At 46.1% G+C, this 24,704-nt stretch overlaps 1 protein-coding gene across 3 annotated transcripts in view; it reads right to left on the bottom strand.

Annotated features, from left to right (window-relative positions):
* The window catches only part of KMT2D (lysine methyltransferase 2D), a 2,224,302-nt gene that overhangs the window by 603,150 nt on the left and 1,596,448 nt on the right, over positions 1–24,704 (bottom strand). For all 3 annotated transcript variants that reach the window (XM_069653836.1, XM_069653837.1, XM_069653838.1), the window contains one exon: positions 3,153–3,287. In XM_069653836.1, the coding sequence (XP_069509937.1) occupies positions 3,153–3,287 (135 nt within the window). The remainder of the gene's footprint in view (positions 1–3,152; positions 3,288–24,704) is intronic.

Here is a 24,704-nt window from a genome sequence, read left to right as displayed (position 1 = left end):
AGACAAGAGTTATTAGCAAAGTGTTATTTTTGAATTACAGAATTGAACATATAGGAATCATTCACTAATTGGTTGTGTTCACAATATTTTTGGGTGTGCAGGGGACGGGAGAAATCCACAAGTGTGTGGTTATCTGTTGTCTATAGAAAAGGAAGACGGTAGCCATGGGTTATGATCTCCAGACCCCACACATCCGAAGTAATGGCTTGCCATTCTACAAGATGCTGCGCCATCCTTCCCCCAACCGGCGAACCATGGGACCTGGCCTCATGACTGAGTGGTAGCGGCTGCGGCGTTGCCTGAGGGCAAAGAGGCAACTGCCCGAGCGGCCTTGGCACCTCGAGTACCTTTGTTTCCACCTCTGGCACTCTTACGATGGCCTCTTTGACTGCTAGCTCCTCTCGCTTTATTGAAGGACGAGTAATAGCGAAAGGAACCTCCCCTCCATTGCTGTCCCCTAGGACGAAAAGGCGGAGGTTGGCGAACTGCAGCGCCCAACGACTTCGCTGCAGCTTTGGAGGTCTGCAACCTCTCAAGGCTCTCGTCAGCCTTGCTGCCAAAAAGGTGTTCACCGTCAAAGGGCATGTTGAGGAGCTGGGACTGCACATCAGGAGCGAACCCAGACTTCCTCAACCACACAAAAGTGCGCATTACGGTGCTCGCCGCCATGGACCGGCTGACACAATCTGCCAAGTCCAAACCCGACTGAACGGCCTCACACATGGCATCCTTGCCATCCTGAACCATAGCAAGGAAACCATCCCGTTCATCCCCTTCGGGAATATGATCAGCCGCTAATGCAACACAGTTCCACAGAGTGTGTGTGAAACGAGACAAGGCACATATGGAGTTGGCCGCCTGAAGCGCCATACCCCCAGAAGAAAACACTTTCTTCGCCCAGCCGTCAAAACGTTTGTCGTCCCTAAACGGAGGGATGGTAGGATACGACGCCTGCTTTGCCGGGGCCGTAGCCGCCTGCACCACCAAACTCTCCGGAGTGGGGTGCCTGGACAAGTAGCAGGGGTCGCTACTGGCTGGACGGTATTTTCGCGACAAAGACTTGCCCACTGCAGGGAGACTCTCCGGAGCAGTCCAAGCCGCCGCCACCCTTCTCTGCAAAGCCATATGAAAAGGCAAAACCGGGTCAGTGGGTGGACCGAGATCAAGGATGTCCGTGAGATCATCCTGAACGAACTCCCATGGGGGAGCTGACCAACCCAAGTACTCGGTAACCCGAGACATAAGGCGCCGATATGACGAATCGGCATGAGTGCCAGGCTCCGGCCGACAAAACTCCACCTCCGGAGAGGTGTCTAGTCCACTGGCATCATGCAGTGACTGCCTCAGGTCATCAAACTGACTATGGCCCGAGATAAGGTCATCAGGAACCGTAACCGGAACCAGGCCGCCATCAGAGCCTTCATCACCCTCTGAAATGTACTCCAGGCGGGAAGAGGAAGACCTCTGCGGACCAAAGCAGTGCCGGACCTTAGCCATAGCCTTTTTAGGGGCAAACCCTGTGCCACGGGGCCCCTCCGACACCACCGCCTCGAAAGGCGTCGAGGGCGCTGAGCGAGTTGACGCCGGCGTCGGCTGCAACTCCTCCAGCATCGGCGGCGTCGACACAGTCCTCGATGCCGGAGCTCCGAGCGTGTCTCTCGACAGCCTGGGAGCTGACGGCGTCGACAACCCCCTCGAAGACGGAAACTCGAGAGTAATCGTTGACGACCTCGGCGCCACAGGCGTCGACATCTTCTTCGAAGACGGCACTGGATCACGCGGTCTCGATCGCATCGAGGACCGGGACCTGGAACGGGCATGGCGAGAACGGCTACCCTTGTCCGAGCGGGACCTCTCCCGCGAGCCGTGCCGACCACCCGAACCCGAAGACGTACGGGCGGTGTCTCTCGACCGGTGTCGACCGACCCCACTCGGAGGCGCGGACGGACCGGTGCCCTGCGATTCCAGACGGGGAAGGCGACCTATGCCGGCGCTTCCTGGAATGCCTAGAAGAGGCGGAGGAGTGGCAAAACCGACTCCTGGAAGGAGACCCACCGGACTTCCGACGACGAGGAGTCACCCCTCGAGTCGTCGGTCGAAAGCCCCGCAGACCTCGACTTCCGGGGCTTAGACACCAGACCTACCAACAGTTTCTTCTTGCGTTCTCGCAAGGCCTTCGCAGTGAGCGACTGGCAGTCGTTACAGTCATCCGTATCGTGGGCCACCCCGAGGCACCAGAGGCAGGCGTCGTGCAAGTCCGTGACCGACATCTTGGACCCACAGTCCCCGCAGTTCTTGAAGCCTGGACGCGGGGTCGAAGATGAGAAAGACATTGCCACAAACAAACCGAACAGATTCAACAAACCGAGAAAGAAAACAGTAACTCCAACGAGTCGAGGCGTACCGAGATTCACGAAGCGAACACGTTCGCGGAAAAAACGGAACTGAGGCTATAGGCGTCGTGCATCCTACTTATCACATCGGGTGACGTCGGCTGTCGGAGGAGGTCCTCGGGGACAGCGCATCGACGCAGGATGCAGACGCCAAAGATTTTCCAAAGCAGCACAGCTGTGGACATTACCTGTCATAGATATGGAATACGTCGGAGGACCCAATCCCCTCGAAAAGGTTTCTATTTGATTTATGAAAATTTGAATAAAACTTAAAAGCTGGTTTTAAAATGGTTTGTCCTTATGCTCTTAGTAACTGTCAATATGTGCACCGCAATGGACTTTACAACAATTTTGCTGCATAAATAATTTTTTTTTACTTCAATGTCATTTTTTTATTTTAGCATGTGTTTGGTTTACCAACAGTTTTCTCAACTAAACTGTGCACAATTGTTTAACAGGATTCCTTGAGGCAGGCAACAAAAACCTGTTGATGCTAATGTGCAGTGTTTTATTTGTATTTGTATTATTTAACCAACTGATTTAAGAACCCTATCTGGATCAACCTTGCTTGTTTCCCATTTTTTTTATTATGTGCCTATGTACAAAATCCACTGCCCTCTAGAGAAATATTTAGCAGTGTCCAGTCACTCCAGCCTTGAGACTCACTCCACCCTGTGCACAATCCACTGGGATGGGTTGTCATAATATGACTATCCATTTGTGTTCAACAACTGAGTTCCCCTTTAAAAGGTATCATACCTGTTTGAGCCGTTTCATAACCTCTTCAGTGGACTTCAGACCTTCCTCTTTCTTGACCTTCTTGCGAGAGTTAGCGACTCGGTCCCCTACTTTCTGAGATCTTTTGGGCTTTGCAACCGCTTTCTTAAAGATATCCTAGGTTAACAAGAAAAATAAATTTAATCCAATCATACAATTTTCTACATGCATAATGTGTACAAATGATACACCTGTTTCACTCACCAACAATTATCAGAGACCCTGATTCTAGAAGATCCCGCTTTGCTTAAGTCTCCTTTGAGATAGAGACATACAGTATGGGCACAGTGCCCTAAGCGCACACGTACAAGGAGTGTGAGAGCACCCTGTAGTCTCATACACAACTGGCCAGATGCACTGCATAGGTATATTTAGAAAGCCTGAAGCATTATTGGGTGACACATACGGCCAAATGCTTTCCCTTTGAAAATGGTCACTAGATACACTTTGTGGCAATAAAGGTGGTCTGGGTTTATTTCTAATGGGACAAACCGGATTTGTGGGAAAGGCTTGCAGGGGCACTGGATCCACACTATAGAGGATCTGACTAAACCGTAAGATACATAGCTGTAGCAAGAGTTGCCATGCAATTCATTCCACCATAGGTTCATAATGTAGAAATTGTTACCCACCATCAAATTCGAACACAGAACACTAAATAAAGTTTTAAAAAACAAACAAAAATAAAGATGACAATGAGAATATAAAACTTCAAAGCAGTCAATATCGGACTCTTTTAGGGTTCCAAGAATCATTAACACCAGGGTGGGCAATCTTCAGTTTACTTTTGATATCCTTGATATCCAGCTGCAGTACAAGCAGAAAGGTGCTGCTTATCAATTCTAGGGAGAATGCACCCTTCTGAAGAACATTTTGTTAGTACAGTTTTTTTTTAAGTCCAACTAAGGGCTTAGTAACACCATTCAACTGAGGCAGTACAGGACTCCACTCTTAGTATAAGGCTGTACCACACGAGTTCATGGTAGCATAGACAGAGCAGCCAGGCTTATCTTAGGAGCGAGAGAGGGCTGTAGAATCAGTACAAATGAAATTGTAATACAAATGTTCCAAAGAAACACTGTTTTGTAAAAATAAAGGATTTATTTAAATACAGGTAGGCCCAGATAAATCTAGGGGTAAATAAGTACTATCACACATTATATGCAATCACAATTATCAAAACAGAACACTATGCTTGAAGGTACACAGACTAAAGCATAAACCTTATTTGGAACTGTTAGGGAGAGTTCTCATTTCTGTGTTAATTCCATTCTATCATACAGACCTCCAGCACTTTAGCTGGACTTTAGGACTTTACATTTTTATCCAGGAATGAGACAGACCTCTTCCTCACTCTCTCGAGTGTTTTGCTCTCCGATTTGAACCCTTTGTTTCTTTTGGTTTTGGACTCTGACAAAGTCCATAGGCATCATCTTTTTGTGTTGTGACACATAGCACCTTCATTGTAGTTTTACTGAGAAGTCCTTTGGATTTCTGCTAAGGTTTAAATACCTTCTCTTGGATAAACACTGTTTCCAAGAGTAGTAAAGTGAAATTGACTTTGCTTACTGGGGGCTACATTTATCAGCCCAGCAGAACTCCCCTACATCACTAAACTGCATTCCTGCTGTTACAAGCAGAATGGCTGAGCTGGCTAAGCTGAGCAATATTCCCCTGAATTAAAACGGCGTTTAGCAGTTACAAAAATAACGGCTGCACTCTCTTTGCCAAGCACATATGGGGTGAGATGGACCATGGAACACCGAGAGAATGACTGCCAGTGTTTTATGCATGTGCACCAAAGAATAGAATTCAAAGGCAGCGCTGCTATGCTGCCAGCTCAAAAAACTTCCCACTGAAAAAGAAAATGTTCTGTATTTAAAATGACTGCTACTGATGCCCTTTTCATCTTTTCAACATTACCCAGTTTGGTTCTAGTAAGACACATCCATGTACACCCATATTCAGGGTGTACACCAGCAAATGGGGGCATTCCTAACTGAATGGCATGTTGTGTCAGGCAAAATCTGTGAAATAGCAGCGAGCTTCACTCCAAGCTGTACTGCAAACGCTTTACTTTTTGCAACAAAATAACACAGGCAAACCCTTCACAAGAAGCCCCCTCTCTCTCTCTGCTTATGTCAGTTTTAAAAGGACCCTTGCATTGAACAGATTCATGTGTAGTAGAAATTGACTAGGGCCATGGAAATGCTCAATACAGATGCGATGAAAAAAACTGCATTGCATTCAAAGGAACATTCAAGGAATATTAACGCACGTGTAAAATGGTGCTTTTGCCAAACAAGAATATGCCTTTTTAAAAGTGTAATGATAAACTAAGGCTTTGTGCTTGCATAGAAATGTGATGGGGGTTTGCTTTAAACGTATACATGATATTTATTTCTAAAAGACTTGCTCTCTGGTTAAGGAAAGAAAAATAAATAAAAGTACTTTGAGGCCAGCAGAACAGGTTGGGCAGGCCCTGGCTTCAAAGGGCCCTGCCTTTCCTGGGAACAGAATCATCTTCCCACAAGTGCACCAGCCCCCTTGAAACCATGAATGGTGCAAGGGGGAGAATCTAGCACCCTTGTCGGACAAAGCGGCACTGCCCCAGCATGAGACAATGGACTGCCAGAAAACACAAGTGTGAATTCCTGGTGACACCTTCCCTCAACTGAAGCTGAAGGACTTCAAAGGCGAATCCATGGCAACACTGGGATAAACTGAGCCCGACATATGGCTGGGGGTAGGAAGGAATGCCCATATTTGGAAAAGAAAGCCAGCCCAGTTGATTTCAGAGACTATTCAGTTTATGTCATTTATTTCAGTAATCAAAAGACCTATAAATGTGAAATTATGACCGTTTAAATGTCATGTTTGCACCATTAGAATAAGATGTTGTAGGTTTATCTAGCATGTTGGGAACGCAAACACCAGAAAAATGTGAATTCTCGGGAAAACATACATGGTAAAACTTTGAAAATGAATGGGAACATGACCAGTGATAATATGCATAGATTTAGACAATTGTAGGTGAAATTTGTTCCATGAAAATGGCGAATGATTGCCAGAATGCCTAAACGTCATCGCACCGTTTTGAGATTTGAATGATATATCTTTGGTAAAAATCGTGATCCGTTTATCTAATTTTTTATAAGGGTGACAGGTATAAAAATAAGTGTTTTGCTCCATAGCTGATTTTGGTAAAAACAACTTTGGTGAAACAAAGGTACCTCATTAAACACTCACCCTAAAAATGAGCCACCTCCTTCAGTCCAATCTGCTTACAGGGAGGCGGTGACTTTCACAGCTCACCTATCCGATTGTAAGGTGTGTTCAGTTAGAGTCTGCCCCATAGTAAAAATCCTGTGATGTCATGCTCCTTATATAAAGGGGAGGCAGAGGGAGCTCTGGACTCTTCTGTTTTTTCCAGCTCCAGGGCATCAAGAGATCCAGATATTCCACATTCACCCTGCAAAATTCCAGATTCCACTGCCAGACCAGAGCTAGCTGACCATATCCAGGCAGGACCACTGATCCAGAAAAACCCCACAAAAATCCCAATAATTTAAGGAGAGCCCAGCTGATGCACCTCGCTATCCAGTGACCAAACTAGGCCCAGCTGTCCCCTTCTAGGAGAGCCCGTCGCTGTTTGCAGTGAACAGATCTTGCCTCACTGTTCAGAAACCTGGTCCGCTGTCCAAGCTATCCCATTCAAGTACTTGTTGTGAGTATTTCCCTTCCCCAGTAACCACAAACTGCATCCCTTGTGTTATCTTGTCTTAGGTCTAATCCCATAGAGATCCTATAACTGCTCTTGCAAAAATCCTTAACTGTCAGAATCCTCTGTGTACCTTGTTTATAGGAAAATATGTAGGGATCTTCAAGTGCTAGCGCCTTTCTTTCCAACTCATGTAGGTCCTTAGTACTATTTTGAATACATTGATTAATTCCCCATAAAAAGGCACAAGGCGTGAGGCGGTTAAAACTGCAGCTTAACCCTTTTTACGGGCGACGCTCCTCTTTTCTAGCCACTAAAATATAGTCTCAGTAAAACTGGTCATTTCCTTTTAAAACCGAGTTGTCTCGTGAAATTATTCCTGTTAAAAAACAAGTTTCCTTTCCTGTTAAGAATCTCATACTGTCATCACTCCAGAGTTATCCTTTCACTTCCATATTATACCTGGGATGTGCCTCTGTCCCTTGGCATCAAAACCGCATTCAGATTTTGTCTGTTTAACCCATTTTTTCAAGCTGTCATTTTAAACATGTGAAAATAAGCAAATGCAATTTCTCCACATGTGATATGGCTGCACTGTGTTTTTCCTTCCCAAGTCAATTCTATGAACTATATGCCCGTTGTTAGTACATGTAAAACAAGTATTTAGTAATTCTGAGTATTATTTTGCTCAATTTTCAAAGGTTTTCAATCCGATTTTGCATCCCATTGAGAGGTGGAAGGTCGGATTTTCATTCTGTTTGTTGATTACTATACCCGACTCTTTGCTACTCCTTTCTACCCACACAGAATTCGGTTAACAGGGATTTGAAGGAGCGCTGCAGGGGGAAATGTGGTGCTATCAGAAAACCTTCCAAAAAAGTAATCTTGCCTGTATTCAATTATGCATTATACATCTTATGTAACAAGGTCAAACTAAGTGTATTCTATCAAATTACAGTGTAATTATCACCATACTTGTGATTGCTGCCCTATATTACATTTGAGTGATTTGTATTGGAATTTAAAAATAAATAAATATTGTATTATTACACACCGGCCTAGTTCATGGTCCATTGCGACCCAGGATATTTGTAAAGGTGGGTGTGAGACGGGTTGGGTGCCTTCTCAAACTGAATTTGTAATAAATAAAATAAAAGTTTTAATTGTGTGCTGCATCCTCGGCCATTAGAAAGAGTACTGGTCTGGAGTGTACTGTGCCTTTGAAATCCTTAACATTACCTTTTTCTCTTTGTGGACCCAGCACACACCATCCTATGTTAAGTGCTGGGGGGTTACTTAGTATCCCCTTTGTCTACCTTCTCATGTAAAAAAACGTTATGTTACCCTTACCACAATTCATTGGCTGTGGCAGTGGTTTACATTTCCTACCATTGTGTGTTTTTACCGCAGACCGAATCCTCAGCTGCAGTATTGCACCCATGGCTGCCCATTTTGTCAAAATGGTCCCGGTGTTCTTTATTCACCATTTCTGGTTTGCAAGATCCTTCTTGAGATTTACTATGCGTGCCAAACCAGCTTTGATCCCTTTGTTCGTTTTGTCTTTGGTGGGATTCACTGGTGAAGCCTGCCTCTGGCTCCAGTCCGTCTAGCAGGCAGGAAGCAAGGGAGGTTCCCGAAACTCCCTGTGCTTAGACTCCTTGGTTATAGGAAGGCATCCAAAGGGGATGGGTGGGCTGGCTGGCTGGCAAGGAGGACAGCCACCCTGCTGTGGGAGTGATAGCTAGGCTGCAAATGAATGTGAAAAACTTGCATAAAAGGTGAGGTCTTTTGCAAGGAAGGCAGAGTCGACCACTGTACGAAGGAACCAAAGAGGAAACTGCAAGAGAAGCTTGCTGCACCCTCCTGGACCATTGGTTTGCCAGGTGAAGCCCTGCTGCAGTCCTGAAGCTCCAAATTTCTAAGCGCTAGAAAAGCCCAGAAAGGACTTCTTCCCATGGTTTGGTGGGACTAACTGACCCCAAGACGAACTTGACTGGACCCCCTCTGCCTGTTGGCTGTACTTCTTTACTGCAGCTGGAACAGAGTGCCAGGGGACAGGAACACCAGAATAGAGTTCATCGTTTTTAAGCCAGACCCGAGCTCCGGGAACATCCTAAGGACTCCCTCAAAGCAGGACTATCCAAGCCTGAGCCACCTCAACAGAATGCTGGACCCCATAAGGTGTCCAAGAACCATGCTGGTGCTATTTGCGAGTAGCTGAAACCACAAAGTGCCGCTGATCTGGAGTGTGCCCATTGCTGCCACCGACCTTCAAACCGTAGTGCAGGAGTCACCAGACATCCACCCTTTTGTCCCCATGACTGAGGCCCAGGAACAACAGGATCTGCAGGACTAAAACAGTAACAGAAAGCAGCGGGAACCTTTTCTTCAGACTCATTGTATTGTGAAACTAGGGGTACTTCCCTCTTGTGTGTAGCTTGCTTGCTCTCACTGGAGACTTTTGTTGGCTGCCCTTTGCAGAGTTGCTTTCATCTTTGCTCTTCACAAGCCTGTCAGCTTGTGGCCCAACAGTGATTCTTTTTACCACCAACTCTTTGACATTGTGCAAGACCTTTGTGCCATCTTCAATAAGTGCCTCATCTCCCCTAGACATTTGCTGTCTTGGCTCCCTGGAGACACTTAGCCTCTGACTCTGTGCATCTCTGTCCCTCAAAAAGTCATACATAAGTTACTTGTATAGCTGGGAAAGGGTTAACCTATATTTCGTTGGGGGATTGCAAAGTGCTTACCTGTTTGGAGAAGCTTTCTTAAGATTTGTTTCCTTCCCTAACCTATTCCTTTTTCCACAATATTGTTAGTGATATATCAATGGCCACAGTGTCCTAGCAATTGAAGTCAGGGGAGGGGTGGTGGTGGTGTGTGTATATTTTTGAAGTGTATGTTATTGTTGCTTATTGCCTTTTCTAAAGAAGGCTTATTTTAAAACTGACTGTTAAACTAAAATAATTATTTTAAAAAGGAACCTTGAGTAGAAGTGTTTTGTGAATCTCTATGTTACACCTCTATAGCTCACATTGACCCCTCTTGAGATAAGTCAGGCTGCTCGGTCACTCTACCAACTTGTGTAGTAGTACAAATCTATAAAAAAAAGGTTGGGTTGCCCATTGCCAAGAGGACAAGGCTGGTGTAGTCTCCCACAGGATTACTACATACAGTCTTGCCTAACAGGAACAACTAACAGTAGTTCTAGGGAAGTCAGCTTATTTTCATACACAACCTGCCCCACCAGTGTTTATGAAATTGTCATAATCCGGTGCAAACTTGATTAATCCGCCACAACAAGGCGCTTGGAACCCGCCCCAATTCTCCTTCCCCACACCCCCCTCCAACATTTGGTTAATACATGCACATCCAACAATGGCTAAATTAAATAGGAGCCCATATTTGCCACAGTCACTAAAAGCCCAGGGCACCATGGCCTGCTGGCATACCCATTACCCTCTCTGGCCATCCTGCCATCACTGCCTCACTTTCACATGCACTTGCTCCCACCTATTGCCTGGTGAAGCCCAACAGGAACGCTGTGGCACCACAGCTCTCTTCAGCGCAGGCAGATGGGCTTGGCCCAACCAGCCAATCACGTTGATGTAGACTTCTTCCAATAGGATGTTTTACACTCAGGCCCATCAATGGCCCTTTTTCTTGAAGCAGGAACAACAGCGGCTTATTCAATCCCATTGGATGGGACAGTGTACGTGACGTACACCCAATAGCAGGTGAGCAAACCCCACTGGTAGTGTTTCCCACATCTCCTCTCCCACAGGCACCCAGCCACCGAGGCCCCAAGGCACCCTACCTAGGCCCTCTACCTTTGCCAGGTTAACACCAGCCTGGCTTTCACAGAGGAAACGGACCCCTCTGCCTTCTCTAATCAGAGGTTTTCAGAGGGGTCCCCGGGCACCTGAGCCCTTCTTCATGCATTCCAGCTCACTTAATGGGCTACGCAGCTTCTACCCCGATCCGCAAATTAACTCAGTGTTTTGGTACACCTAATTCCTTGCAATATTGGGCCAAGTTAACCCACGTGGTTTCCTCTTTAGCCTAATACGGTTAGCACCTTTGCTCGTCCGCCAGGACGCTTCCCCTACACAACTGCCCATTAGCTATCCAATTAGCGGCATGGCACGGTTACAACCTACACACAACTTCCCAATGCTATCTGATTAACAGCACTGCATGGTCACATGCCACTTTGATTCCCCAACCAGCACCAGCCTAATGACCCACCTGCTAGCCACGGCACCCCACACTCACGCACCCTAAGACCCAACCTTAAATCGGCACCAATCCAGCACTAAAACAGGCCGGCCTCACCAGATCCTCTCCTCCACTTATACCATGCTCGCTCCAGGCAATGGTCTGAATTTACTTGCTTAAGTCACGGCCCCAGTGTTATATGGATCATTAATGTCGTAATACATACTCTGGTACCTAACTGTAATGTCAGTTACCCAGGCCCCACGCTACTCCCCATCTCCCACAGCATGCCACCCGCCACTGACTCTAGGCACAGCATAACAATTGTGAACACATGACTTCAGAACAGCCTGTACTAATTCTGTTTCAACACACACCCAGGTACCAACCTGTTATGACTACCAGGAGCCCTGGCTAAAAACCTCCGCTCCCCATGCAACTGAGGACATCGTTGGGCACTAAGAGTTCCCGCTTCGCTCCAACTCCAACTTAACCAAGTACATACACCAAACAGGTGAGCTCACCCCAATGCCACCCCATACTACGCTACATTGACAACTCTCCTTTTCTTGAAAACATACTAATACCTGTTCCCCAACCTTACCTCCCATTTGTTTCTTTCTACTATTCGAACTTGACTTGATCTCATCGTAAATGATACTCTATGAATGATTGTCATGATTTTGAATAATATCTTTTATTTTGATACATAACTGAACATGACTTTCTTTTGTGGTGAATTTATAAACTGGAACAACCAATCTTGTGCTTTACCCAATCTCCACTGTATCACTTCACTGTACATGAACTGAAACACTTCACTATAAATCACACTCACTCTCCACACCCCACCGACTATGATAATGCAATATGATGTTTTATGGACCTTTTCAAACATCGGTAGTCTTGGTAAAGACTTTTACGGTCGAAACACGTGTCGGCACCACATGTTAAACAATGTTAAGGCACCCTTGCATGCGACTGTACTAAGGACAGTTGGACAAATTACTAAGAAATTAATGAAAGCAAAATAAAAATGAATGAAAAATAATGAATCGTGTGAACTCTACCTGCCTACTCACCTGAGTTGGGACAAGTTTTTGGATTACGACACCAGCACCAACTGAATAGAAACTACCACCAAGCTACCAGGACGTACATATGAGGCACCACGAGCACAGGCCTTCTAGTCTCTACTTAATGGCTGCTGGTGCAATTAAGATTATTAACAATTAAATAGGCGCAGCAACCCACAGTTCCTAGTGCTCACCAACTTCCCCCATTGACTCACATTCAGTATAAGTCACACCTATTCTTGGGAAGTAAAAACCAATTGTTACTTTCAGATTACAATTTAGTAATTGAAGGGCAGAATACTCTACCAGTTGTACAGTGATGCTCAGTAACAAATCACAATCAGTCAACTGGCCAGTATACGTTTTGTGAACACTTATTCTAGGTACAGTAAAAACCTACAACTACTTTTGTGATAACACACAGTTATACTATGCGAGTAAAATTTAAGGATGTAATATCCAATTACAGGTGCTTTTGAGATCAGTGAGACAGATTGAGATAAGCAGTAACGCTAGTAACTTATTTTTGGATGGCACCCAGCTAACTCAAGGTAAGTAAAACCCATATAGTTTTCCAAGCAGCCATCAGCAACTTGGGGCAGGTATAAACCTACGACTCTGTGTCTGTCTAAAACAGCACAGGGAAAGCAAAAGTCAGTGTTACACTTTAGTGAATGACAAAGTTACTCTAGATATGTAAAACCCAAGGCAGACTTTTTCTGGACAGGCCAACAGCAAGTCAGGGGAAGCAAGACCCAGTTGGGGGACACTCATACAATTATCCTAACAGGAATAATCTGGTGAAACCAACACATTACTTTTGGGAAGCGGCACAACCAAATCACAGGTGAGTAATATACCTTTACATCTACTTTCCATTAGAAGGTTTCTAAGGAAGGAAAGATGTTAAACATACTTTTGAGAATAGTGCATCACACATCCAATGTAAGTAGAACTTTTTTAACTGTTCACTCTTAGAGTTACAGTTACCAACAAACACTTTTTCAAGTAAGTAACTTATAAACACTTATTTTCTTTTCTAAGCAAAATACCTAATCCCTAAAAAGTATTTCCCTTATTTTTGGAGCATGAGTGTTCTCAGTGGCAGAAGGGGGTTCACTAGGATATAGTCTCCAGCAGGCAGTGTCAGGATAGGTTCTTAAGAAGTAGAAGCCGGAGTTCCTTAGTAAGACTGGGCAAACAGGTGAGTATTTTACTTCTAGAGTTAGAGGAGGGTCCAGGGGCTTCCCAGAAGGAACCCTAAACGGATTCTAGCAGTGGAACTGGGTGAACTGGACGAAAGGCCTTCCAATCGCAGAAAACACCCCACCCTTCGCAGGAATCGCGAGACTTAAGGTAAATACATACCCAAGCCAACACAGTACCTCAGCATTGAAGATGATTTTGCAGTAGGAGGATTTCAGGATCTGCAGCGAAAAACCTGGTTGGTGGATTCCTTGCCGTGGTGACTGAAAACAGGACCTTGGAATGGACTTTGCTGCAGGGATCAACCGAGAAGGCTCTAGGCAAGGTTTTAATCGCAGCTGAATGCGGCTCTGTGGATTTGGTGCCTTTTTCAGGAGCACAGAAGTAGACACTCGCGGTTGAATTCTCGTTGTTACAAAGGTCCAGCACTCTGGACTTTTCTGACTCGATTCGTGTCCCTGGAGATACACTAGGAAGTCCACAAAGTGTCAGCGAGATTTGGAAGACTGTGCACCACACAATGGCTCGAGGTCCCAGGGTATTGCAGCCCCGCAAGGTCGCAGAATGACTTGGGATGTCTCAAAATGCAGGTCTTCTTGAATCTATTGGGTCTCGCCAGGCTCTGGGTCAGGGTTGTCATTTTCAGAGTGCCCAGGTCGATTGGCAGGAAGGGCTACAGCAGGCTCAGGTTACACAGCAGGCTCTCCGGTCGCTGGAAATCATCTCAGATGCTTTTCCTTCATCATACTCTTCGATTTCAGTGCCAGTGGTGGATTACAAAAGAAGTTACTTACCTGTAACTGTTGTTCTTCAGCAAGGGTCTGGCATGGATTCACATGATCATGAATATTCCCCGTCGTCAGGCTGGGAATCCTCGGTAAAGAAAAACATCAGTTTCAGTTTAATTTCTCAACTCTCTCTCCTGACAACCAATCACTGAGCTCTGGGTCATACTGTCCTCAGCCAATGACTGCCCTCTACCTATGCACCTCCTCTGGAAGCCATCTTCATATTTGGCAGCACGTAAAGTGGCAGTAGAACCAAGAGAAGAGCGGTAGAAGGGTAGGCGGGAGATTTTGCATGTGAATCCATGCCAGACCCATGCTGGAGAACAACAGTTACAGGTAAGTAACTTGTTCCTTCTCCAGCATGGGGTCTGGCATGGATTCACATGCTCATGAATAGAAAATACATAGCAGTACACACACGCACAACCAGGGGAGGTGGCAAGGCTCCACCATAAGCATCTCTTAACGCCTCACCTTCAAGCGAACAGGTTGCGCAGCACTGGTTGGCCGACTCTAGACTCCTTCCTGGAATCCCTGTCGACGCAGTAGAATTTCCTGAAGGTGTGTGTCGACCTCCACGTCGCATCCCTGCAGATGTCCTGCAGGGGCACACCAGACAAGAGCGCTGTTGTAGTAGCGATCGCGCTGTTAGAGTGGGCGCTCGGACGGCCAGGCAGCAGTCGGTTTACCAACCAGTGACAGTGGGTGACAGGCTCTTCCCATGGTTCACAGGACCAAAGTTCAGAAAGAGGCGAGAGTTTTTCCGGAAACTTTGTGCGGGCCACATAAAACTTCAGCGCTCTAGCCACATCCAGCGAGTGCAAAGTGCTTTCAGCCGGAGAAGACGGTGTCGGAAAAAACACAGGTAACACCCAGCGCTCGTTTAGATGAAAGTAAGACGGCACCTTGGGCATGAAGGAAGGGTGCGTCCGCAGCACCACCCTCATCTCGGGTAAAGTCAATTAAGGTGGTTCACGGGAAACCAATCGGCGTGACCACAAGGATGGTCATCCTGGAGGATCTGGTGTAGCGGGAGATAGCCGCCAGATGAACCTTGATGGAGGCGTGGGCCTGTCCCGATTTGGCAAACGACAGCAAATATGGAAGTACCTGAGGAGCTTTGACCCTAAATAGGTCGATCTTCTGGGAACGACACCAAATAGCAAATCTCTTCCACTCTCGTCCATAGCATTTAAAAGGTAGACTATGCTCTAGCCTTGGCGAGAACTTCCTTGCAGTCTGCTGGGAGATCGTAGCCACAGAATTCTAGCGCTGCAGGAGCCAGTGGTACCGGCGACATGCTGAGAAGGTCCGTGTACCAGATCTGCCTCGGCCACGCCGGTGTGATGAGGATCATCCGGCACCAACACTGTTTTAGTAGATTGATGACTCGAAGTAACAACGGCAACAGAGGGAACTCGTACAGAAAGAGGCCTTCCCAAGGGAATGAGAATGCATCCCCCATGCTCCCCTGCTGGAGGAACCTGCTGGCAAATCTCTGGCACTTGGTGTTCATCGTGAGCAAAGTTGCCTGCTCAGAGTTGGAGACCGTGTTCTTGACTCCTGCCACATGAAACAGGATGAGGAACATCCTCTGAGCGACGGCCCAATGCTCCAAGTCCTGCGCTTCTTTGGAGAGCGCCAGGTACCTGGTGCCCACTGCTTTCCGATGTAAAACATTGTCGTGGTATTGTCTGTGAAGACCCGCACAACCTTGCTCTGGAGGGACAGCAGGAATGATTTGAGGGCCCAAACCAGCGCTTGTAGCTCCAGCACGTTGATGTGCAATGTCTTTTCCTCCGGCAGCCACAGGCCTCGTGCGTGAAGATTTCCTCACCATGACTCCAGGGAGGCGTCAGTCGCTACAGTCTCCTGATGTTGAGGGCCTGGAAATCCACGCCTCCAGTCAGATGAGAGCGCATGCCCCAGCATCTTATCGCCCGACGGAACCCCTCGTCGAGAGCGATCTTGTCCTGGAAGCTTCCGGACACCTGAATCCAACGGGCGTCGAGGAACTCCTGCAGCAGCCGCATCCGTAGCCTGCAGAGTTGGATGAGATAGATGCATGACGACATCATGCTGAGCGGAGACTTGTTGGCCCTCACCGTGGCAAAGTTCAGTGCGAGCAGCCGTTGTACCTAGCCCAGGATGGCCGCCACCCTCTCCTCCGACTGACACCAGGCATGACACAGTGTTGAGCCGGGATCCCACGAACAGCACGTCCTGCGATGGAGTCAAGCGGGACTTTGCATAATTTAGTCTCGTTTTGCCATCCTAGCTCCTAAGAATTGGAATGCGCTAGCACCCAATCTCATGAAAGAGACATCCCTCACACTGTTCGGCAAGGTGTTGGATAGGAGCCTAGTGCTTTCGTTCATTCCCAAACTTCCCCAGCGCTTTAGAATTAGGCAAGACTTCTGTTAACTGTTTTCTAAGCACTACAAGAGTCCAGGTGGGAGGAGGGTCACTAAATAAAGATGGGTAGGATTTAAATATAAGGCACAAATAATTATTTAGCTGAATATATTTGTAAAAAGGTTACATTGTATTTAGCTTATCTCAAAGCAGGCTATCTGCCATAAGGAATGCAGCCTGTGCTAAAAGTAGACTACAGGAATTGTGTCACAGAGGCTAGCTCTCACAGAGCACACAAAGTGGATGAGCAGCTGTTCCTGTCCATCAAAAGCCCATGCAGACTAAGAGTAGGGGAATGTACATGCAATGTAATATGTAAAAATAAGGGTTTTTATGAGAATTACTGAACAAGATAAAATATAATTTTATTTAGTGAAGTGTTGAGTATGGCAGGAAGATGTGTATTGTTAGGCAAGGTTTGTATGCAGTACCCTCTGGGACCACTACACAAAACGGACCACAGGTATAGGCTACCCAACCTTTGGTATAAGCTTGTACTACACCGTTTTGGTAGCATCTTGAGCAGCCAGGCTTATCTGAAGAGGGGTAAATGTGAGCTGTAGTGGAGGTACACCAAGAGTCACAGTTACAGCTATGCAAATAAAATCTTACACTCAAGGTTTCTTGCATAAACAATGAATAATTTATCAGTCAGTTATAAAGCCTTCTTTGGAAGGGAGCAATATAGTAACACACAAATACACTTCAATACTGTACACTCTTAGTTTCTAAATCAGTAAAGACCCTTTTGGGATGGCCCACAGAAGCAACCTACACCCACAGGTGACTTCAATAACTAGGGTGCTGGGGACATTAATATCTTACTGTTGGCATTTAGAATACTTTTAGAAGTTGGTAAAAGGCAAAGGTTATTAGAACAACAAGAGACCACAAATATTCTTAAGCAGGAAAATACATTTGGATCCTCCAAGAAGAGTCATACAATTCAATAGGCTAAGCCAAAGTCAATGGGCAAAAGTCTTGTATAGGATTAAGCAATTCTGTTAAGTAAATGGAAAAGTCTTTGCACAAGTTCTTAGGAGTCTGATGAAAAGAAGAATCAAATGTAGGGCCACAAGCTGATTAGACTTGTGAGTTGTAGATGTTTCAAGCAATTCTACAGCAAGAGGTAAGTTCTATTAGACTTGTTTTACAGTACCTTAGAAATGAAGAAAAGAAGCAGCTGATGACTTCTGGAGTCGGAGGATCTGCCAAAAGCTCTAGGCCAGCTTAAAAGCAACGCACGCAATGTGGTGTTCCTCTCCTTGGCTATACGGTGTCCAGCAGCAACTCTGTGGAAACTCAACCAGCTGCGAGATGGATATCCAGGTGGCTTACTTTGGAGTGGATGGGTCCCGCCAACTCAAAGGGAGAAGTTGTCCTTGCAGGGGCTTCTCCGTCGATGCAAACTTGGCATTTCAGCACTGCAGCAGGGCTTCACCGGGCAAACCAACGGTCCAGGAGTTGCAGCAGGCGTCCTCTTCAAGCTCTTCTTCGGTTCCTTCATCCAGTGGTCGACTCTAACATCCAAGCCAAAGGACTCGCCTTTTATTCAGTTCTCTCCCATTCATTCCAGCCTAGCTGTCAATCACCACAAACTGCATTTGGGTCTCCTAGGAAACGAAGCACAGTGAGTTTTCGGGCAACTCCCTCACTTCCTGTCTACCCCAGACACTCTGGAGTCAGAGGCGGGCCTCACTCCTGAATCCAGCCAAAGACGAAATGAACAAAGAGACCAAACCTGGTTTGGCACGCAGAAAAAATCTCTAGAAGGACCTTGCCACAAAGAAATGGCGAAAAAAGAAGACCGGGTGCCATTTTCACAAAGATAGCTCCCGCGGTTGCTTTACAGCAGCTGTGAACACAGCCCACAGTAAATGCAAACCATGGTAGTTTAAACAAAACCACTGCCACCAGCCATTCAATGAGAAAAGGGTAACAATAATGTTACATGAGAAGCTAGACAAAGTAGATACTAAGTAACCCCTCCAGCACTCTATTGTAAGATAGTGTGTGTTGGGTCTAGCAAGTTACAATGGTAATTAAATTCAATTTCACTTTACTGCTCTGGGAAACAGTAGTTATCCAAGAGAAGGTAGTTAAACCTTTGGGAAATCTGGAAGACTTCCCTGTGTCACTGCACTGAAGGTGCTGTGTGACAATGTAAAAGATGATGCCTATGGGGTTTGTCAGACTCCACAACCAAAAGAAACACAGAGTTAACATTCACAGTAAAATACACCAGAGAGTGGGAAAAAGGGCAACCCTCTCTCCAGGTTAAAAAAATCAAGTCCTCAAAATCCATCAAAGTTGCTGGGGGTCTTTACGGGGAAGGGAATTAGCACATCTTTGAGAATTCTCCCTAACATGCATGTATGAATGTTTATAACATAGCAAATGATGCCAAACAAGAGCTACAATGTATTGCTGCAGAGGCAGCAGTATGTTAAAGTAGGCTGGTCTAAATGTAAACCTGGACATGCAACACTAGACTGCAGCATCCCTTGTATGGCAAGAACAGTTCTGGATGAGCTCTGCTGGTATTCAGTGACCAAGTTGAAGAGTATACAAAGGCGCCTGCTTGCCATTTAGTATGCAGGAGCCAGTCATGGAAGACAGAATGCTTGTCGGAATGGCAGAGTCCTTTGCCATTCCCTCAATTCCTCATTTTTGTAAAGATTAAAGTTTGTTATCTTTTGCAAGATACTCTTGGCCTCAATTCCCTAGAGGGGTACATTTACACTGGTGTGAGCATGATCAGGGGGAACCTTAAAGTATTTAAGGGTTGCAAGTATGGCCTACTTTTCAGTGGTGACCCCTTGACCTGACCTCAGTTTCACCCCTGTACTTTGCAAAGCCCAGGCCCAATCACCAGGAAAAGAGCCACGGCCAGCTATAGTGATCTGTCCCCTTAATCAAAAACCCCATGTATATTGAGCGACTTTAGAAGAAGCCATTTTAAAAGAAATACTCTGCTCACTGACGCAGGGCATGCATCCAGAACCACAGGCCAGCTTCGGAACGGAGGAAACTCGAGTGAACAACGCCCACGTGAGTATACTCTTGCAAGCGATAACACAATGGGAACATGTATGTATGATGTGTTGATGTGAACAAAATATTTGGTGATGTGAATGATGCACAAGGTCAATGGAATAGAACGTGATGATGTATTATGGCATATGACATTTGGTGATGAGGAATAAGATTGGATAGGATAGATTGGATTACAGGTGATGTGTAAAGGAGTAGATTGGATAAGAGGTGGGGTTATATATTGAAATTGTCACGTTTCTGTTTTTCTACTTTTTATAATGGAAAAGGAAAGTCAGCATATATAAAAGACTGAGATGAAAGGGATCCCCAGCTTATAAGGACAGGGAGGTAAGGGATCCTCAGCCATAATAGGTTGAGAAGGTAGTACCAGACCTTCTTATAACTATAAAATCAATATGTGGTATTACAACAGTAGTGTTTCGGTATAAGGAATGGGCCTGGATGGCAGTCAATTATTGTATGTATATTTTCTCTTGCTGTCTTTTGTGGTAAAAAAGGAAGGAAGGTGAATGAGTCACAGTGTGTGTGTGGACGAAATCAAAGTGAGGAAAAAGTAAGGGGGTGGCAGAAAAAATGGGTTGATCTGTATTTTTGAAGCACGTGCAGCATAGCAGTAGGGTCTAATGAAACATTAGGGACGTGTGCAACATTATGGAGGAAGAAACTCCAATAAAATACATGCATAGGGTTCTGCCACTGTTTTGCGACAGAATAAATGAACAATTGATAGTAGACACAAAGTAAGGGGGGGGATGTCCTGCTCCTGGCCAGAGCAGGGCTCCCATAACAAACATTCTAGAAAAAATGCCCATCTTTGTAGCAGCAAAATATGAAGGGAACAAGTCCAAAAAAGAAAAGAGATTCTAGATCTCTGTCAATTAGTTGAGGGTATGGAAGATCAGGAAGGAGAGAAAGAGATCCAATGTAAGGGGATATACCCCGTAACTCCTAAAACTGCAGTAGGGTATAAAAACCCAGGTTATAAGTCTCCAAAGGTAGAGAGAGTGTCAACAGGATTAGCAACTGGGGGGTGTGGGGGGGTGGTTGGGACACGAGAGCTTTTGCACCTCCATATAATTCATCCACAAGCTCCAATATGCCCGTAGCATTGTGTACCCGGAGGGTCCACAAGTAGACAGGCAGCGAGTTAAGAGCATTGCAGGAAAGGTTGGTCAGGTTACAAGAACCTGAAGAAGTATCACCAGAAATAAGGGTACCGGTACAGAAAATAGGGGATTGGAAGTCAGCAGAGTTTTTGTTTAGATTCAACCCTGGGGCAATAAGAAATGTTTGTGTTGAAAAAGATGATGGGCAGAGGGTATGGACGCTCCTGGGACAAGAAGTAGAACAAGCAAGGGAAAATGGAGGAAAAGATCAAGGTGGTAGAAATAATGAAGAGGCAGGGCAAGAAGGAGATCAAGGACAGGAGGCATTGAGAAACCCGTCCCTGCCAAAAGAGGCAGTGGGGAGGGACAGACCAAGAAATAGACCCTATTTAACCATGGTAGTTTAAGATCAGAATACTACTAAAGGGGTAGAAAACAAAAGAGATACGCAGATGCCTCTAATACATAAAGAAGTAGGGATAACAAAGCATGCACCATGGCCTCAAATGGACAACAATAATTTGAGTAAAGCTCTCCCCCAGCTTATAGCCAGAGCTAGTAAATGGATCTATGAATTTGAAAACTAAACAGCAGGGGTAGCCTTAGCACTAGGAGACTTTAAGAGTCTACAGGTCACCATCGTTAAGGACCAGGCTGGGGACATATGGGCAAGGGCTGGGGTATGTCTTGCAGATAATGAACATGATGGAGCAGCTTTTGATGAGGTGAAGGCAAGGGCATGGGCATGGGCATGGGCTGTCCTACGAAGGATGTACCCAGATACTCCTGACTTACATTCTTTAATGCAGTGCACACTGGGTGATGAGGACCCAGTTAGGTTTATTCTTAAGTTACAGGACCTGTGGAGAGTTGACAGTACCATTCTTTTATTTTATTGTAAAGAGGGGACTAACAAAAGAGGTCCAGAAGGCACTAGATACAATTTTGGGAATAGAAGCCAAAGGGTGGGCAGACACACAAAGTATAATAGTCCACAATTGTAAGGGAATCAAGGAGCGGGACAGGGAGACAGTCCGGAAGCGGCAAACTGACTAGGCAAAACTAGTGGAAAAGAAACTACATAAGGTAGTTGTTCAAGCACTAGTGAAGGCACCGGCTCAGGGGAAAAGGACAAGAGATACTCAACAAATTGGGAATGCCACAACTGTGGCACTATGGGGTGAAGGAGGACAGGGACAATGGGGTGGGGGGGGGGGGGGCAGCACCCCAACCCACAATGGCAGTATGAAGGAGCACCAAGGGGAAAAGGAGGATTTCGAGGAGCAAGAGCAGGGGGCTTTGGGAGGATAGGGCCTCAGGGAGGAGGATTGGGAACATCACAGTGCCTGGTATTGCAGGTAATGGGGGCATTCCTCTAAGGGAATTCAGGAACAGGCCTGGGATGAGATTTAATTATTAGCCATCACCTCCAGGGTAGGGATCCCAACAATCAGCAATTTGGGCAAGGGGGGCAAAATCAGTCCCCTTATAGGGCTGACAGGCAAGGGCAACAACTACAGCAGGGTGAGGGAACACAGTTTAACAGAATGGCAGGGGGAACAGGCGCCCCATTCCAAGGAGTTACAATGACGGGGACAGCTCTTTTTCATTCCCCAGAACAAATACATATTCTGATTAAGGCGGTCCACAGAAATCACTTGCATGTCCAATCCCAGTGATAACCGCACACCCTGAAGAGGAACCCTAGGTGGAGGTGGAAATAGGAATCAGGCAATTTATTTTATGGTACATTCAGGTGCAACTAAATCATGCATCATGGAGGGGAACTTTCCATCATCAGGTAAAACTCTTTACATGCAGGGATTCTCTGGGGCTATTTCTGCAGTTCCATACACTGAGGAGCTAGATATAAAAGTGGGAGGGGAGGTAGTAAGAGCCCCTTGTTATATTCAGAGAGTTCCCCTGTGAACTTGTTGGGTAGGGTTCTGCTTAGTACAATAAATATAATTGTATTATTCACAGATCAAGGGGTAGTGTGTAACTCAAGCAACGGTAAAAATAAATGCAATAAAGTCAGTAGTCCATGGGGTTCCTGTGGTACTAGATATATTTATTTTAATGGTATTAAGGTATTAGTAAATGCAGTGCCTCAAATTGTGACAAAGTGTTGGCAAGTACCTACAGATTTTATTTTCTGACCCTTGGTGCCACCCAAGATGGTGACAGGGACAATACTGTCAATTAAATACAATTAAACGAAATGAGGAAAAAGGAGTTATTTGAGGAAAGTGAGCAAAATGGGGAGATTATTTTGGGAATCTGCATCCCCTGCGATGTCATGGTGCAGTATAGGGAGGTACAGTGCACCCTGATGGCAGTGGTAACTCAGATGTTTTTATTTTTTGAGGAGGACATGCGATATGTGCCAGCATAAATATGGACTGTTAATCCACATGATGGTGGGTTACTGAGAGCTGTGACCCCTGTACGGATAACACTGAAGTAAGGCAGTTCCAGTACGTGGATGATCGGTTGGGATGTAGTGAAAATAAACATCAGTACAGGAGGCATTCTGTTGCATTATTGCAATTGCTGGCTCACAGAGGGTACAAAGCAGATAAAAAAGAAGCTACAATACTGCCAACAGGAGGGACTATGCTTGGGAAAATGTATTTTTGCAATGGGGATATGGAACAAGTCACTTACATGTAACTGTTGTTCTCCAGCATGGGCCTGGCATGGATTCACATGCTCATGAATATTCCCCGTTGTCAGGCTGGGAATCCTCGGTAAAGAAAAAATCAGTTTCAATTTCACTTCTGAACTGTCTTTCTCCTAACAAATATCATTGGTCTCTGGGTCATACTGCCCCCAGCCAATGACTGTCCTCTACCTAAATCCCTCCTCTGGCAGCCATCTTCATATTTGGTAGCAAGTAAAGTGGCAGTAGGACCAAGAGAAGAGCTGCAGAGGGGTAAGCGGTTCCTTCTCCAGCATGGGGTCTGGCATGGATTCACATGCTCATGTATAAAGAATACAGCAGTACACACATGCACAACCACGGGAGGTGGCAAGGCTCAACATTAAGCATTTCAACATCTCAACATTAAGCATCTATTACCTCCTCACCAGGCTCACCTTCAAGCGAAAAGGTTGCGCAGCACTGCTTGGCCGACTCTGGACTCCTCCCTGGAATCCCGGTCGACGCAGCAGAATCTCGTGAAGGTGGGCGTTGACCTCCACGTAGCAGCCCTGCAGATGTCCAGCAGGGGCACATCAGACAGGAACGCCGTAGCTGCAGCGATCACTCTGGTAGAGTGGGCTCTCGGACAGCCAGGCAACGGTCAGTTTGCCAACTGGTGACAATGGGTGATGCAGCCGGAAAGCCACAAGAAATGGAAGCCTTGAGAGGACCTTCCCTTGGTTCACAGGGCCAAAGTTCAAACAGCTGTGACGTCTTCCGAAAACTCTAGGTGCGGTACACGTAGAACTCTAGCCACATCCAGCGAGTGCAAAGTCCTTTCAGCCGGCGACAAAAGCGACGGGAAGAAAACGGGTAACACCAAGGGCTCGTTGAGATGAAAGTCTGACAGCACCTTGGGCATGAAGGAGGGATGCGTCTGTAGCACTACCCTTTTCTCGTGAAATGTTAAGTACAGAGGTTTACAAGAGAGGGCCTAGATCTCTCCCACTAGTCGTGAGGAGGTCATGTCCACAAGAAACGCTGTCTTCCACGATAAGAATTTTCGTGGCGCCGAATGCATAGGCTCGAATGGTAGACCCATGAGCCTAGTCAGTACCATATTGAGCTCCCACGCCGGGGGCCTTCACCGGCGGGAATGGAAAAGTCCTTTGATGAACTCCTTGACCAGGCGGTGCGACCACAGCGACGACCACCCCGGAATCCTGGTGTAGCGGGAGATAGCCGCCAGATGAACCTTGATGGAAGCATGCGCCAGTCCTGCTTTGGCCAGCGACAGCAAATA

Source organism: Ambystoma mexicanum, chromosome 3q (genome assembly GCF_040938575.1).
Source record: "Ambystoma mexicanum isolate Mex_15411 chromosome 3q, UKY_AmexF1_1, whole genome shotgun sequence".
Lineage (NCBI taxonomy): Eukaryota > Metazoa > Chordata > Amphibia > Caudata > Ambystomatidae > Ambystoma > Ambystoma mexicanum.
Note: the sequence above shows the minus strand (reverse complement) of the source record. Positions and strands in the feature narration are given on the sequence as shown.